The following is a 19229-nucleotide window of genomic DNA, read 5'->3' as shown; positions in this document are numbered from 1 at the left end:
ATACTGCATGAAGAATGAACCACAGAAGACTTCTATGATATACTTTAGAGACTTTCATCTATGTGATGATTTGCTGTAAGTATCACACATACAAGGTGAAGACTTAAGGATATATTCTGAAATAACTATCTGCTTGAATTTCTGACGGACTGGTTTGGGAGACCAAGAAGAACAACAACAAAGAAAAAGACTTTATCCTGTATTGTTAAGACCTGTGAAGAAACAGTTTTCTACAGAATAGACACCATTAGCACAGTCACCTTTTTTGATTCATGGGAAAAAGGAAGAACATACTCTTCTCTTAGCTTGTTTATCCAAATTATTCAACCAGTCTCATAATAAAACCAAAATACCAATTTCTACAGTGTACATTCTAACTTGTGGAAAACAGGTAAATAATTGAAAAGCCTTTTTATGAAAAATACCATAGTTCATTTCTTACTTATTATCTCCTTAAACATCCTTCAGGATCATTCAAATATCCTGCCAAATGAAGATACTGCTGAATCTTAATTACATTGCTAAGCTCATGTTCAACTATGCTTAATAGTAGGTTTCATAATCTTACTAATATACAAAATTAGTGAATGACTTAATTTTAAGATTAATAATCTGCTTTTATATTATTCTCATTTCTGAAATCAGAGGTCAAGTATAGGCTTCTAAAATAGCAGTTTTAAAATATTACAGAAATTTACCACATACTCCAAGAAATCATTAGTTTTCTCTGTTACCAGACGTGATGCCCTTCACCTGCATTGAAACTGTTTATTTTGAAAACATAATTTACCATATCAATTTATGTATACATATATACATACACCACACACACACACACACACACACACACACACACACACACACACAAAACTTTATGTATATTGGATCTCTAAGCAGTTTTTAGGAAGATAGCAAGGAATTCTCTCATCATTAAAGTGAGTGTATTGTAGAAGGTATTAACTGATCACTTCATCAACATTTTTGATAATGAAGAGTTTCTACAGCAGTGATATGGATTAAATGCTTCTCTGCAGTAAATATACAGTTTTATTTACAGGCAAATACAAGCACAGATATTTTCAAAGTCTCCTACCTCCCAGAGTAGCTGATAGCAAGAAATGAGTCCCATATTTCTTGATAAGATTTTCTGTGATTTGCTGAAGTGTAGGTCGTCGTCCCAAAAGCCTTATATTGCGGAAGAATTCAGGGGCAAGAGGCAGAGGAGAGCCAAGGAAATTTCTTCTCTCAACTGCAAGGTTATTTACCTTCCAACGGCCAAACTCCCTGAAAAGCAAATTTATTTTTTATTCACAACTGTACAATCTAAGTGTTTTCATTCAAAAAGTTATCTTGGTAGGTTAACTGGGCCACTCATTACAATGACTGCAGCTTATATGCCAGGACATATACTAGAAGAGGGCACAGTTATGATTCACTTAACTAGAGTTCTTCCTTAAACACAACTCACAGCAACAGCAATATGGAACTGAAACTGAATACCTTCCACTGACATATTTTCCCAAGGACATGAATATGTAACAGAGGATTGCCTTATCTGGCATCACTGGGAAGGAAATCCCATGGTCCAGTGGAGGCTTGATAACCCAGAGTAGGGGAATGCTAGGGCACTAAGGTAGAAGTGGGTATGCAGGTGAGGGAGCACCCTCATAGAGGCAGAGGAGAGGATTGGGGGTTTGCGGAGAGAAAGGGGGGATAACATTTGAAATGTAAGTAAATAATATAACCAATAAAAATGAAAAAAGAAAAAGAAAAACTAAGGTAATATATTGTGCAAAGTTTAATAAAAATGATTATTTTGACCACTTCCAAGATATCTTTCCAATTCATGTTACAATAGAAAATCTTCAAATTTAAGGGATATTAGAATTGGAAGGCTTACTTTTTGTCATCAAAATGAACAATTGTAATACTGATCATTTTAGTTTCTTCTTTATAAAACTCATTGTATGCAATATATTCAACTTCTCTTTAAATGATTTTTTCATAATGCATAAATTGATAGCTAAAATGACAATGACAGAAATGTAAAGTTATTACAAGATGTACATTACAATATTACCCTTCAGGTCACCATATGTGCCCAAAGCTGTGGCTATTCCACAGCCCTCTGACAAAAAACCTGCCTGTAGAGAGCTGGTCTGCCAGGAGTTGTCTCCCTCCTAAGCCCACAGCCCACAGAGGGGAACACAGTTTCTCTCCATTGACTGTAAAAGGAGAGACACTCCAGGAGCACTTGGGGATCAGGAACCTCAGGGTGGATGAGGACCGGACCCTTCCTGTATCCATTTGCACCCAGAGCTAGGGCCATCCCACAACTCTCGGACCCAAAACCTGCTCAGGAGAGATGGTCTGCCAGGAGGAATCTCACTCCAAAGATCGCAGGCTCACAAGTCCACAGGCCCATAGTAGGGACAAGCTTCAGTCAGAGACAGCAAGAACAACTAACATCAGAGATAACCAGATGGGGAGAGACAAGTACAAGAACCTAAGCAAGAGAAACAAAAACTACTCTGTCATCATTAGATCATCATTCGATCCCAGTTCTCCCAACAAGGCAAACACTGGATATCCCAAGACACCAGAAAAGCATTATTTGTATTTAAAATCACATCTCATGATGTTGTTAAACAACATTTTTTTTAAGTTTTCAATGTTTATTATTACGCACTTTGAGTTCTTGCTTCACTAAAATTCTACTTTCAGTTTTTACAGTCACTTCCTGTGGAGATTTAGTCCCTGTGCCCTCACAGCTTTGTCAGAGGTATAACTTATATAATAAAAAGGACATAAATAACTCCCTTAAAGAAATATGGGGGCTGGGGATTTAGCTCAGTGGTAGAGCGCTTACCTAGGAAGCTCAAGGCCCTGGGTTCGGTCCCCAGCTCCGAAAAAAAGAACCAAAAAAAAAAAAAAGAAATATGGGAGAACCCAGTTAAACAAGTAGAAATACTTGAAGAGGAAATACAAAATTCCCTTAAAGAATGACAGGAAAACACAACCAAATAGGTGAAGGAAATGGACAAAAACCATGCAGGATCTAAAAAAGGGAAAAGAAGCAATAAAGAATAAAGAAATAACAGAGGGAGACAACCCTGGAGATAGAAAACTTAGGAAAGAGATCAGGGGGTAGACACAAGTATCAATAACAGAATAAAAGAGATTGAAAAGAGAATCTCAGGGGCAGAAGATACCATAGAAAACATTGACAAAATATTCGAATAAAATGCAAAAACCAAATAGCTCCTAACATCCAGGAAATCCAGGACACAATGAGAAGACCAAACCTAAGGATAATAGGTATAGAAGAGAATGAAGATTCCCAACTTAAAGGGCCAGTAAATATCCCTTCAGCAAAATTATAGAAAACTTCCCTAACCTAAAAATAGAGATGCCCTTCATCTGAAAGAAGCCTACAGAAACTCCAAACAGATTGGATCAGAAAAGAACTTTCTCCCATCACATAATAATCAAAACACCAAATACAGAAAACAAACAAATAATATTAAAAGAAGTAAGGGAAAAAGGTTAAGTAGCATATAAAGGCAGACCTATCAGAATCACACCAGACTTCTCACCAGAGACTATGAAAGCCAAAAGATGTCATACAGATACTAAGAGAACACAAATGCCAGCCCAGGTTCCTATATCCAGCAAAATTCTCAATTACCATAGATAGAGAAAACAAAATATTCCATGACAAAACCAAATTTACACAATATCTTTCCACAAATCTAGCACTACAAAAGATAATAAATGAAAAACTCCAAAATATAGAGGGGGAACTATACCCTAGAAAAAGCAAAAAGGTAATCTTTTTACAAGAAACCCAACAGAAGAGAGCCACACAAACATAATTCCACCTCTACCAACAAAAATAACAGAAAATAGTATTTATTACTATCTCTTAATGTCAGTGAACTCAATTTCCCAATTAAAACACATGGACCAACAGACTGGCTATGTAAAAAGGACCTAGCATTTTGCTGCATACTGGAAGCATACCTCAGTGACAAAGATAGACACAACCTCAAAATAAAAGGATGGAAATTTTTTCCAAGCAAATGGTCCCAAGAAACCAGCTGGAGTAGCCATTCTAACATCAAATAAAATTGACTTTCAACCAAAAGTTACAAAAAAAAAAAACTTACAGAATGACACTTCATACCCATCAAAGGAACAGTCTATCAATATGAACTCTCAATTCTGAACATCTATGCTCCAAAGGCAAGGGCACACATATTCATAAAAGAAAGTTTACTAAAACTAAAAGCATAAATTGCACTACACAAAATAATAGTAGGAGACTTCAACAGACCACTCTCATCAATGGACAGAATATGGAACAAGAAACTAATAAAGACCCTGAAATTAAGAGACTAACTAGAAGGATTTAGAAGACATCTTTAGAACATTTCATTCCAGAACAAAAGAATATGCCTTCTTCTCAGCATGTAATGGTACCTTCTCAAAAATTCACAAAACAGGTCTCAATAGATACAAGGAGATTGAAATAATCTCATGCATTCCATCAGCTCATCATGGACTAAGGCTGATCTTCAATAACAACAAAACCAACAGAAAGTCCGCATACACATGGAAGCTGAAAAATGCTCTACTTAGTGACAACTTGGTCAAAGAAGAAATAAGGAAATAAAGACTTTTTAGAATGTAATCAAAATGAAGGAACAAGATGCAAAAACTTGCTATGGGATACAATGAAAGCAGTGCTAAGAGGAAAACTCTTAGTCCTAAGTGTCTCCAAAAGAACTGGAGAGAGCCTACACTAACAGCTTGGCAGCACATGTGTAAAGCTCTAGAACAAATAGAAGCCAATTTACCCAAGAGGAGTAGACAGCCATAACTAATCAAACCCAAAGCTGAAATCAATGAAGAAGAAACAAAAAGAACTATACAAAAATCAACAAAACCGGAAGGATGGTTCTCACAAGGACATATCCAAATTGACAAAATCAGAAATGAAGAGGGATAAATAACAATAGAAACTGAGGAAATTAACAAAATATATCAGATTGTACTACAAAAGCATATACTCAACAAAACTGGAAAATCTGGATTAAATGGACAGTTTTCTACACAAACACCAGGTGCCAAAGTTAAACCAGGATCAGATAAACCATCTAAACATTCCCATTACCCCTAAAGTAATACAAGCAGTCATTAAAAGTCTCCAAACCAAAAAACAAAATAAAACAAACAACAAACAAAAAAGCCTCCGGACCAGATTGGTTTAGTGCAGAATTCTATGAGACCATCGAAGAAGACCTAATAGCAATACTCTTCAAATTATTACCACAAAATAGAAACATAAAGAACACAACCAGATTCATTCTTTGAAGTCACAATTATGAGTATAACTAAACCACATGAAGACCCTATAAAGAAAGAGAACTTCAGACCATTTTTCCTCATGAATATTGATGAAAAAATCAATAAAATTCTCACAAACTTAACCCAAGAACACATCTAAACAATCATTCAACATGATCAAGTAAGCTTCATCCCAGGAATGAAAGAATGGTCCAATATGTGGAAATCCATCAACATAATCCACTATATAAACAAACTCAAGGAAAAAAATGACATGACCATTCCATTATATGCTGAGGAAGCATTTGACAAAATTCAACACCATTTCATGATAAAAGTCTTGGAAAGATCAGAAATTCAAGGCCCATGCATAAATATAGTAATATAGTAAATATAGTAAAATACAGCAAACCAGTAGCCAAATCAAATTAAATGGAGAGAAACTTGAAGCAATCCCAGTAAAATCAGGGACTAGACAAAGCTGCAAACTCTCTCCCTTCCAATTAAATATTAGTACTTGAAGTCCTAGCCAGAACAATTAGAAAAAAAAGGAGGTTAAAGGGATACAAATTGGCAAAGAAGAAGTCAAAATAACACTATTTTCAGATGATATAATAGTATACTTAAGTGACCCCAAAAGTTCCAGCCGAGAACCACTAAGCCTGATAAATAACTTCAACAAAGTTGCTGGATATAAAATTAACTCAAACAAATCAGTAGCCTTCCTCTACTCAAAGAAAAAACCAGTTTGAGAAAGAAATTAGGGAAATAACACCCTTCACAATAGCCACAAATAATACAAAATACTTTGGTATGACATTAACCAAGCAAGTGAAAGATCTCTATGACCAGAACTCCTAGTTGCTGAAGAAAGAAATCAAAGATCTCAGAAGATGGGAAAATCTTCCATGCTCATGAATTTAGAGGATTAATATATAAAAATGGCCATTTTGCCAAAAGCAATATACAGATTCAATGCAATATCCATCAAAATCCCAACTCAATTTTTCATGGAGTTAGAAAGAACAATTTGCATATTCATTTGGAATCACAAATAACCGAGGATAGCAAAAACTATCCTAAACAATGAAAGAACTTATGGTGGAATCACCATCTCTGACCTCAAACTGTATTACAGAGCAATAGTGATAGAAACTGTATGGTACTGGTACAAAGACAGGCAGGTAGATCAATGGAATAGAATTGAAGACCCAAAAACGAACCCACATACCTATGGTCACTTGATCTTTGTCCCACCAAAACCACCCAATGACAGAAAGATAGCATTTTTAGACAGTGGTACTGGTTCAACTGGATGTCAGCATGTTGAAGAATGAAAATCAATCCATCCTTATATTTTTGTACAAAGCTCAAGTCCAATTGGATCAAAGACCTCCACCTAAAACGAGATGCAATGCAACTAATAGAAGAGATAGTGGGGAAGAGCCTCTAATACATAGGCACAGAGGAAATTTTCTTGAACAGAACACCAATGGCTTATGCTCTAAGATCAAGAATCAACAAATGGGAATTTATAAAATTCCAAAGCTTCTGTAAGACAAAGGACACTGTCAATAGGACAAAAACGGCATCCAACAGATTGGGAAAATCTTTCATCTGATAAAAGGCCAAGAACTCAAGAAGTTAGACTCCAGAAAATCAAATATTCCTATTAAAAATGGGTACAGAGTTAAAAAAAGAATTCTCAACTGAGGATTACCAAATATCTGAGAAGAACCAAAAGATATGCTCAACATCCGTAGTCATCAGGAAAATGCAAATCAAAACAACCCTGAGATACCAGCTCACATCAGTCAGAACAACAAAGATCAAAAATGCAGGTGGCAGTAGGTGCTGGGAGGATATGGAGAAATAGGAATAGTCTTCCATTTTTGGTGGGATTGCATGCTGTAATATGGAAATCAGTCTGGCAGTTCCTCAGAAAATTGGACATAATTCTACCTTAGGACCCAGCTCTACCACTCCTGGGCATACACCCAAAAGATGCTCCAACATAAAACAAGAACACATATTTCACTATGTTCATAGCAGCCTTATTTATAATAGCCAGAAGCTGGAATGAATGTAGGTGTCCCTCAAAAGAGGAATGGATTCAGAATATGTGATACATTTACACAATGGAGTACTCAGCTATTAGAAACAATGGCTACATGAAATTCTTAGGCTAATGGACAGAACTAAAAAATAGCATGGTGAGTGAGGTAAACCAGTCACAAAATAACATACATGGTATGCACTCACTGATAAGTGACAACATATGTGTATCCTGAGAGGCTCTTCCAGAGCCCTACTGATAGAGATGAGGATGATTGCAGTTAACCATTGAACTAAACATGGGGACCCCAATGGAGGAGATAGACAAAACACCAATGGAGCTATCAACTGATAGGAAGAACAACAATATCATCAAACCAGGCCCCACCAAAGCTCCCAGGAACTAAATGAATACAAAATGGAGGGATTCAAGACTCCAGCACAGATGTAGCAGAGCATGGCATTGTCCAGCATCAATAGGAGGAAAAGCCTTCTGTCCTGTGAAGGCTCATTTTTCCTATATAGGGTTATCCCAGTTCATTGAGGTTGGAGTGGATGCGTGGGAGGGAGAGCATCCTCACAGAAGCAGGGGGAGGGAGGAAAGGGGATAACATTTGAAATATAAATATATAAAATGTCCAAGATTAGTAAAATATAAAAATATTCGCATATTTAGCTTCAGTTAAGTCAAACAGAAATATAGGAAAATCCTATGGTGAAGTAGATAAACTGATATTACATTATCCGGATTATTTTTTTTCTTTTTTCTTTTGTTCGGAGCTGGGGACCAAACCCAGGGCCTTGCACTTGCTAGGCAAATGCTCTACCACTGAGCTAAATCCCCAACCCCTATCCGGTGTATTTTTAAGTAGAGAAGCTATTGATTTACATTTGTATTTCTTACAAAAATGCTTCAGTATGTCAGACATAAAAATGCACAATACAAGATATCGGTAAAGAATAAATCCTACCATTTCACCCATTGTACAATTTCCTATCTAGTGAAGTGACTAAATGAAACAGGTAAGACATAGACTTACATTTTACAATAGTCATGTAACATGTTCAGAGAACTACATAGCTTGTTTCCACTAACAGCCAATGGTATGATGGGGCTGTCCTATTTTTTTAATTAATTGCTGTAGAAAGAAACTCTAGAAAGGAACTATGTAAAGCAATACTCAAAGGAGAAAGGACTGCTCAACAAAGAGAAGGATTTACACAGGTTAATGAGCAACAATGTAGACACTTTTAGGACTAAGAAGTCGAACCCCCACCTTCCTTACTGCACATATTTTCCAAATGTATTTTAAAATACCTAATCTTGGAAAAATAATTGTAAGACCAGATTCACTAAGGAAAAAGGAGAAGGCATTGTCCCAAACATAAATTAATAAATTTCCTTAACTTTAGGAAATCTTACTAACTTGCCTATGAGAACATTTATTTAAAAGGTTTCAAACAAGGATGCTTCAGTGTGAGCTCTTAAACTCAGCAGTTATTAAGATCCTTGATATCTACTCTAGAGTTACTGGTTAATGGCATGTTAGGTGGAAATTACTTTATACATTTAAAAACAATAAATTTAGTATTTTAGTATTATATGTTGATTATATGCATGGGGAATTTATTATACAACTTGTCCATATGTGAATAACATCATTTTTATTTTTACTTGCCCTCTTCTAGCTCCAATCTCTCCTACTTGCCTTAATCTTCTCAAATGCTCCCACTTTACATTCATGCTTCTTCTGTCTTTAAAACCTAATTCTACACATATTTCTTTTAACATTCTTCACTTTCCTGCAAATTGCATTATTCTCTTATTTATTGCTAATAATAAAGATAAATGCAAATTTTGCTGTTTAAGGAACTACAGTGTGAAGAAAATTGCTATCTATGTAATTTGGTATATTCTTCTCAAAATCCATTCACTATGCAGTCTTTTATTAAACACATGGCCTTTAACAATTGGTTTTATTAAAATATTAAACATATGCATGTGCTAATGTGCACATACATACACACACATGTCTTTTTACCTAATCTTCAGTTGATGTTAAATTCTTATATTATAAAATTTTCTTGTACAGAAGTTTTGACTGAATATTTTCATATTACAAATACATAGTGCAATTGAATGTGTAGAGATATTCATTTAAATACTTTAAAGTGAGATAATTTTAAGTAAAATATTTATCTCGCTCAATATATCAATAAGATGTCATAATAACAACATGAGAAGTTATTTGTTAAACAATGATATGGACATATTCTCACTCTATGGACATATACTCTAAAGTATATCTTTAGAACAGATGCTTACCAACTACAAACTGTAGCTTTGTATTCAGCAATAAGAAATTAAATCCTGTTTCTGTGACAACTGGAACTGAAGGTGATAAAATTAGGTAGAACATAGCAGTGAGAGAAAGGCAAAAATCACATGACCTCACTCATGCAAAATAGTGTTTCAAAGTTGCTTACATATAAATAAAAGAATTCCAGCAAAAAGCTGGAGAACAAAAGGGAAGTCTTGGGTGATACTGGACAGTAGCTACTACTGAGAGAAGTAGTGTATCGATACTTAATGTAAAATACAATCTGAGAAGCTGCAGAAAGAATTTTTAAATGATGAATACTTGAGGAGGTGAAAATGTCTCTCCTGATTCAGACATATGTTTTAATGTAGTCATACGTAAAAATGAAAGAGCACATGGTAGCCCATACACATGTCTGATGGCTGTACTTACATTATAACCTAAAATAGTATATTTAATTAAGCAAAGTGCAATTAAACATGCACTTGAGGAATATACTGAGATATAATCTAAATGATAAAGATGAACTGAAAAGGTCCAAAATTTCCTTTTCTGTATAAAATACAAATACATAGTCATTCTTATATCTTAAATTTCTCATGACTGTTGTTTGATATAGATTTTCTTAGGTAACTTTATTTGGCACGTATTGTCTCCTCTTAGATTTAGATACCTTACATACTTATATGAACAGACAAGGACTGAATTCCTTTAAAAGAGTATGCTTCAGCCTTCCAGGATTTTAATATGTCAGTTTAAAAAGTCCTATGAGCTTAAAGTCTCAATTCACGTTTTTTATTTTAGATTTTTTTTATCTTTATTAATTGAGTATTTCTTATTTACATTTCGATTGTTATTCCCTTTCCTGGTTTCTAGGCCAACATCCCCCTAACCCTCCCCCTCCCCTTCTATACTGGTGTTCCCCTCCCCATCCTCCCCCCATTACCGCCCTCCCCCCAACAATCATGTTCACTGGGGGTGTTCAGTCTTGGCAGGACCAAGGTCTTCTCAATTCACTTTTTTATCATTTATTTTGGACAAAACACACCTTTAACCTTGATCATTATTTTTTTCTCTATGTCATGTACCAAAAGAAGAATACACCATACATACAAATACATATACATATACACATATACATAAAGATTAACTTAGTATCCAAGTAATGTACATGAAGAGTCTGATAAAATAATACACAATTGTATACTTAATATTTTTAATATATGTAGAAAAATAGAAATTGAGATTATCTAATTGGTCTCTTATTTCTACTTAGAAATATTTGTAGTGTAAAGATACAAAATATCTTGTACTCTCTGTAATGCTTTTCTGGCAATTCAGATAATTTAAAAAAAATCCTGATAGGAGATGATAAAAGAAAACATTCTTTATATGGAAATTGTCTTTGGACTACAACTACTCTGAGAAAATTGTGAATATCCATTGTTTCCTTCTTGGGCCTGGGATCAGTAGGCATCTGCTATTGTTTCCTAAAACAATTGTAGGTTTATTTGACCAGTACTTGAATGTATTACATCAATTGATTTTACTTTTCTAATACTTTTATGGACACAGATTATTTGTCAACATAACTTTGCAGATTGAAGCAACTTGCATGGATTAAAAATAAACATAATCATGTAAATTCATGAAGACTAAAGCTTTTGTTATTTTTCCTGTTCGTTTGTTCTCTAGAAATATATTCAGTCTCATTACAGATCATTTTGACATCAGAAAAAAATGCAAGAATCAAATTGGAAGTTAATATCTGTACATGAATTGGAAGAATGAGAGTGAAGTTTTAATTTCTCTCTCATGAAGAAACAACAGTGACTCTACCATCTACCATAACTTCTTCAAACAAAGCCAGGTCATGCTCTATGGAAAACATGGAAAATGTGGGATTACATATGATTGTCAACATGAGAATGCTTTACCTAAGGTCATCTCAGAATTCAATCTAGATGTTGCATGCCTAAGCAAATAACATTCTGAAAACTTACTAAGTCCTTCATTATTTCTTAGAGACTACACAGATTCTAACTATTCTAATTCTTTAAAAGAAAGAGCTATAATGATTAGAATTTAATATATATCAGCTCCTTTAGAAGCACAACTATTCTATAAAGTACAAAACTTTAACCAGTTCAAACAGAACACTTCCTTGAAATGGCTATTCTGGATCTAAGAATACCCTATTAGTTCATTAGTGACATGATTGCTTGCTAAATATTCTGACTTGCAATATCTATTCTTGCATATGCATACATTTATTTACCTCCAATGTCAACTATGGTTTTATTACTACTCATCTTATGAAAGTTTGGAGTAAAAGAATGCACAATGAAAATACATTTTAGTTAAAGTCAGACAATTTCCACATCACCATTGCCCTCCTGTATTCATACCTAAATTTTATATCAAAAATACTCAACTGCAATTTCAGTTTCAGATTTCTCAAAAGTAGAGAATTAGTCTTAGTATATATTGAAAAATTTGAGCACAGTAGCATAGGAAAGCTGGCTAAAATTTTGACAAAGCAAGATAATGCATTGTATCAAATCAGATTTATCTCTAACTAGTAATTTTTATCAAGTGAAAGTATTTTCCTAATTACTCAAATTTATTAACTGCATCAGTTTTTACATTCTTACTCATGCTGGATAATAATTTAATTTAATCAATACTCATTTAATTAAGAGGAATAATATTAAAACAAATATATAATGGAAGTAGTACTGGAGGAATAAATTCAACATGAGAATTATAAAGTGACCTGCAATTGATAGTAACAATAACCTTGTAATTGCAGTTGTAAATACATACTAATTTCAAGGAATGCCTGAAATGATTGATATTTCCCATAATTTTGTTGTGTGTAGCTGTTATACATGTTATACATGTAATTAGATTGTTTTTTACCATTCTCATTTTCTGATTTTAAAGGTGATCTTATTTTCCATGTGGCTGGTAAAAGCATATACAAAATAAGAACTCCCTAATGGTTTTGATGAACAGAATTGTGAACAAATGAGGAGAGCTCTTGGTGCCACTTCAAGGATATTGGCAAGAATTTGACATTGGGCTAAAACAAAGAAATAGGCTCAAGTTCTTGATCATCTTGATAAGTCCCTGAATACCATGGGACCTTTGATTATGCCATGTTAATTCCTTGATTATTTTGTATAAGCCTTATTTGTTCCTTGACTACTTTTTTATTGGATATTTTCTTTACTTACATTTCAAATGTTGTTCCCTTTCCTGATTTGTCCCCTGGAGTCCCCCTATCCCTTTCCCCTCCCCCTGCCTCTATGAGAATGTTCCCACACCTACCCACGCAACGCCTCCCATCTCCCTGTCATGGCTTTCCCCTACATAAGGGCATTGAACCTCTCTCACTGATGCCCAATAAGGCCATCCTCTGCTACATAGGTGGCTGAAACCATGGGTTCCTCCACGTGTTCTCTTTGGTTGGTGGTTTAGTCTCTGGGAGCTCTGGGTAGTCTGGTTGGTTGATACTGTTGTTCTTCCTATGGGGTTAAAAAAACCCTTCAGCTCCTTCAGTCCTTTCTCTAACTCCTCCATTAGGGACCCCATTCTCAGTTCAATGTTGGCTGTGAGCACCTGCCTCTGTATGTGTCAGGCTCACTACTACTTTAATTTTTTTAATGCCTTGGAAATGGCCATATCCTTTGCACATACCTTCAATGATATAAAAGCCAACTGGAAAAAATTAAACATGCTTCAGCATTTGCTGGGTTCATATAATAATGCTATCTGATGCTCATTTCTTTCTGTAATACTCACTCTCTTCCTTGATACCCTGAACTGAACTGAACTGACTGACTGAACTGGCATGGAAAAACAAATAATCAAAATAAAATAATAAGAAAACCCATTCTAAAAGTGGACCAAGGTCCTCAATACAGAACAGTCAAAGGAAGAAAAATAAAATTAAAATATATTTCTAAGAGTATTTCTTTTCCATAGCAATAAGAGAAATGTAAGTCAAAACACCTGAAGAATTAATAATACCTTAATCAAAATGTTAAATATTAACAAAACAAACTACAACAAATGTTGGAGGGTATATGAGGAAACAGGGACCATGATGCACTGTTAGTGAGATTATAAACTTCTTTACTCACTGTATCAATCAATGTAGTAGTTTCTCTAAAAACCAAAAATAAATAAACCCTTTATGTAACTCTTTAGCATGTCCTCAAAAGATTCAATGTCCTATTGCATAAAGACTTTCTCAGGCATATTCATTGCAGCTCTAATCACAATAATTAGAAATTAAAATTAACCTAAATGTTCATTACTGGACAAATAAATAGATAGGAAAATTGGGCAATATATACATTATAGAATACTATTTATTGTATGTAACAGTATTGACTTTCTTTAGTTTCTGATTAAAGCCCCAAAATTATTACAATTAAATGAGAAGTATGTTTTACCACTAAGCAATTTGACATTAAATATCTGAACACACTGAAGTCATAGTTTATTAAGCTATAATGCCATGTGTAATTATTTGTTTGAAAGAAAAGATAAATAAAGTAGTTTTTAAAACTCAATTAAAGTCTGTAGAGATGGCTCAATGGTTAAGAACACTGACTTCTCTTCCAGAGGACCTGAGCTCAATTCCCAGCAACTACCTGGTGGCTCACAACCAACTTTAATGGGATTTGATGCCCTCTTCTGGTATCTCTGAAGACAGTAACACTGCACTCACATAAATGAAATAAATAAATAAATCTTAAAAAAAAAAACAATTATATTCAAGTAGCGATCTCACTGGTCCGCAACATAGATTGCAATTAAAAGGCTAGTAGGAAAACAAAACATATTATAGAATTATAATTCCAAATTGAAAATTAACATTGTTTCAATAATTTCTAATTTCTATAATACTTCTTTTGAGACATTTACTAATGGTACCTTTTATCTTTAACTCCATCTCAAATTAGGACTAACTGTAGATGTGTCCTAAATCATTTAAATCATGAGGTTACAAAGGTCAACAACAGCTTTTTTACAGGATAATTACAATACAGACAATGATAAAAGATGTCTATCTTTTAAAGAAAATTATATATAGTAATTATTATTTAAAAATTAAAAGGTTATAGAACATAATGGTTTTATGAAAAAAATGAACTCTTACATTTTTTTTGGATATTTTATGTATTTACATTTCAAATGTTATCTCCTTTCCAGGTTCCTGCTTCTCCCATCCAGTCTCCCCCTGATTCTATGAGGGTACTCACTCTCCCACACACCTACTCCCACTTCACCACCCTGGCATTCCCCTACACTTTAGAATCAAGTCTTTGCAGGACCTCTCCTATTGATGCCACACAATGCCATCCTCTGCTATATATGAGGCTGGAGCCATGGGTTCCCCCATGTGTACTCTTTTGTTGGTGGTTTAGTCCCTGGGAGCTCTGCAGGGTCTCATTGGTTGATATTGTTGTTTTTTATTTTTTTAAATCTAACAGTATTGCAATAACTTCTTTAAGACCATATATTTAATGGCCTCACTTCAATCCACCAGACCTCACTTCCTCAAGGTTTTACCGTAATAGCGGTACGATTGCCAACTTAGATTTTTAGCAAGAAACTTTTGGAGACACTTCAGACCTAAATAAAGTAGTACCAAAGTTTTTGTATATATCATTAACCATTCTGTGTGGTATAAAATATTATTAATACAACTTTTGTTGTAAGATCTTAGAATGAATGATAAAGGAAACTTGAGAGGTGGAACTGATTATATAGCAGGCAAGAGTCATTTTGCATTTCTCTCAATCCTGACAAAAGGCACTAAACAATGGGCTGAAATCTTGGAAGTCTTGGAAAACATGAGCCCAAAACATAACTTTTTCGTTAAATAATAAATGTATTTCAAACCTTAAAATAAACCCTTTTATCAGAAGAAGTAAAAGAATTTTACAATTAATATCTAAAACTAATGACCGAAATAGAAAGAGACATTAGATGATGGGAAGATTTCCCATGTGTATTAGTTGCTAAAATAAATATTTTTAATATTTTGCAAATGCTTAAGAGACAAAATAAAATCTATAGACTCAAAGGGCATAACTATAAAACTCCAATACTATTTTTGCTCAGAAATGATTTCAGAATTTTAAAATTCTCAGGAAAGCACAATATACACCAAATATCTAAAGCTATCCTGAGCAAACCACAGTGCTGAATCATCTCCAAGTTACATTGCAGAGCAAGAGTAACAACAAAGTCGACCAAAACTATATCCTGGCACTGGACTGAAATCCATGATAAAGATCAATGGAATAGAATAGAGAATCCAGATCCAAGTTTACTGCTCTCTGATTTTTGATAAAGTCATGAAAGTTACGATTAGAACAATACAGCTTTATAACGAATCTGAGAAAAATTACAAATCTTTTTGCAGAAGAGTGAAACAAGCTCATTTTTAAATTTTCTATTAGATATTTTCTTTATTTACATTTCAATATTATCCCCTTTCCCAGTTTCCCATCCATAAATCCCCTATCCCATCCCCATCCACCTGCTTCTATGAGGGTGTTCCCCCAACCACCTACTCTCTCCCACCCCCCAGACCCTGACATTCCCCTACACTGGGGCATTAAGCCTTCACAGAACCAAGGGCCTCTCCTTCCAGTCATGTCCAACAAGGCCATCCTAGGCGACATATGCAACTATAGTCATGGTTTGCTTCATGTGTATTCATTGTTTGTTGGTTTAATCCCTGGTAGCTCTGGTGTCTTGCTGGTTGATATTGTTGTTCTTCCTATGGGGTTGCAAACCCTTTCAGCTCCTTCAGACCTTTCTCTAACTCCTCCATTATGATCATCTGCCTCTGTATTTGTCAGGCTCTTTATTTATACAAATAACCATTAATAGAAAAATTCACTTATGAGACTTTAAAACAAAAAGATAAAACAATGTAAAATATAGGTATATTTTACAAACCACAGTTGCTCAGGTAAAAATATCAAAAATCAGCAATATTGTCCTCATGATTTGAAACATGATTCATTTGTTGTCCTGGAAAGATGTCATCAGTTAGGAACATTTTGTTGACCTTCCAATTGCCCCAAGTTTAATTTTTCAGAAACAAAAATCTGCCCTTAACTATCTATAATGCTAATCTGTCATGATCTGTCAGCCTTTTCTGGCATATATGAACACTGCATGCATATGGTGTATAGATATACATGCAGGCTAAACACACATACAGAAAAAATAAAATGAAATGAAACTTTAAAGTATTTATTTTCACTAACTTTATGTTTGTGCTTGTATATGTGGCATTTGGCTGCTATTTTGGGTCTTATACAATTGTCAGTTGCTATGCTTATGCTGAGTTATTAAATTATATTATTATAGCCAGATTATGATTTAATTATTTTAGCAAATGATAAACAAAAGAATTGTAAAATAATTACTTGGGATTACTAATTTAAATTGCAACCTTTTGTTCTACTTAACTGTCTTTATTAAATCTAGTCTTAAATACACGATTCCTATAATCACATTGTAGACTATTATGTTACATATTATTATTTTATTCTATGTGAAAAAAATCCTGTAAGTTTACTTAGTCTGAATTCTACCCTACCATGTGTTTTTAACGATCACCTTGCTTTTGCTGCGTTTGAATGATATTTCTATTTGCATCCTTTAATTCCACACATTTTATACTTCTATTTTGTCACATGTCCTAATAAATATATGGCTTTGGTACTCATACTATTCATATTTGTTACAATTTTTTGTAACGCATTTTTAGTTTTTCAATAGGTTTTCTTTAAAAGACTTACTTTTACTTATGTGGTATATGTCATATGTGAGTGGATGTCCTCAGAGGCTAGAAGAGAACAATAGATTCTCCAGAGCAAGGGCGATTTTAAATCAAACAATTCTGTGCTGGAGCAAGACCTGTGTTCTTGAGAAGAGAAGGATATGCTTTTAAGCACAAAGTCATTTCTCCAGATTATCTGTATAAAATCTAAAATGCTTGTGTAGAGATAAGAGTTAATATAAGAAAGAATACCTATAGCATGTAAGAAAATCTTTTCCATCTATACATTGGACAGAAGATTAAATATGGAATGTAAAAATTGGAAGGGGAGAGGATGGAGCTTATGGACAGGAAACCGGGAAGAGGAATAACATTTGAAATATTAGTAAAGAAATATATCTAATAAAAAATTTAGAAAATAAAAATAAAATTGTTTAGATACAATTGTAGTTAAATGATTTACGTGCATATTACAAAGGTAAACAGCTGGCTCAAATAAAAAGTAAAAATAATGTCAAAAAATTTTAATCTCATTAGAAAAATTAAAACAAATTAAGACAATAAATACATCAGATCTCACCAATTAGAAATGTATTCAACAGTATAACTAAGACAATGTGGAAGAACTACACGTAGACTACTGATCAACATAAAAACTAGTCAATTGCTGTGAAAATCTGTAAGGAGGTTTCCCATGAAACTGAAATTAAGTCTATCATATGACCCAGATATGGCAATTTACACATATGATTTTATATGACAGAAATATTGCAGCATTATTCATAATAGCTAAATAGCAAGCAAACCTGTGCCCAACACCAATGCAATCAGATTAATGACTGAATATAAAGTGACATATATTCATTTGTGTGTACTCTTGTTGTGTGTATGTTCTGTGAGAATATATTTGTTATAGCAATAAATAATGACATTATGCTATTTTCCAGAAAATGCATATAGCTGGAGACATTAAGAAATTTAGCGAGTCTCATATAATCCAGGCCGTATGATATTTTTCTTATTTGTGTTTCTGAATTTTTATATACATTCATTAAACCTTATGAACAAATGTGACTGTAGATGTGAAATGATCTAGAAGAACAAAGATCAGCAGAAGGACACAGTTGGAAGTATGGAGGCACTCTGAAAGTGTAGTATGTGGTTGCTTGTAAAATTTCCCTGTGACACAATAGATTATACAATTATTACACATAACTATAAGTTTGAAATTGTATAAATGAAACATATGGTTGTTATGTATGTAACCATGGTACAGTTATGGTTTCTATTATAGATGACAAGTAGTATAACAGCCAGCAACATCTGGAGGAGTCCCAAAGAGAAAGAAATCCGTAGACTGATTATAGGCATAAGACTGGACATGGTCATGAGAGAAACAGGAGCAGGGTATTCGGAGGTTTGAAAGGAAAAGAGCAGAGAGCTAGAGATGAAGACACAGACAGAATCACAGGAGGGGAAAGATCATAGACAAAATAGCTAGCATTTGACTAATCAAAAGAATTTGGGGAAACAGAGTTTACTTTGGACCTTGCAACGTCATTTTAATGTAATTTTTAAAAAGAAGGAAATAAAACTCCAAGTCTTTGCATCTCAATTTCAAATATTCACTACATTGAATAAAACTTGGTTACAATATTCAGTTTTAGAAGCTATTGAATTAAATA

At 34.0% G+C, this 19229-nt stretch overlaps 1 protein-coding gene across 4 annotated transcripts in view; it reads right to left on the bottom strand.

The window, feature by feature from the left end:
* Brinp3 (BMP/retinoic acid inducible neural specific 3) overlaps positions 1-19229 on the bottom strand; it is a 432918-nt gene that overhangs the window by 229866 nt on the left and 183823 nt on the right. For all 4 annotated transcript variants that reach the window (NM_173121.2, XM_017598680.3, XM_017598682.3 and 1 more), the window contains exon 3: positions 1094-1284. In NM_173121.2, coding sequence (NP_775144.1) covers positions 1094-1284 — 191 coding nt within the window. The remainder of the gene's footprint in view (positions 1-1093; positions 1285-19229) is intronic.

Source organism: Rattus norvegicus, chromosome 13 (assembly GCF_036323735.1).
Source record: "Rattus norvegicus strain BN/NHsdMcwi chromosome 13, GRCr8, whole genome shotgun sequence".
In the NCBI taxonomy this organism is placed as follows: Eukaryota; Metazoa; Chordata; class Mammalia; order Rodentia; family Muridae; genus Rattus; species Rattus norvegicus.
This window is presented reverse-complemented; position numbering and strand designations above follow the sequence as displayed.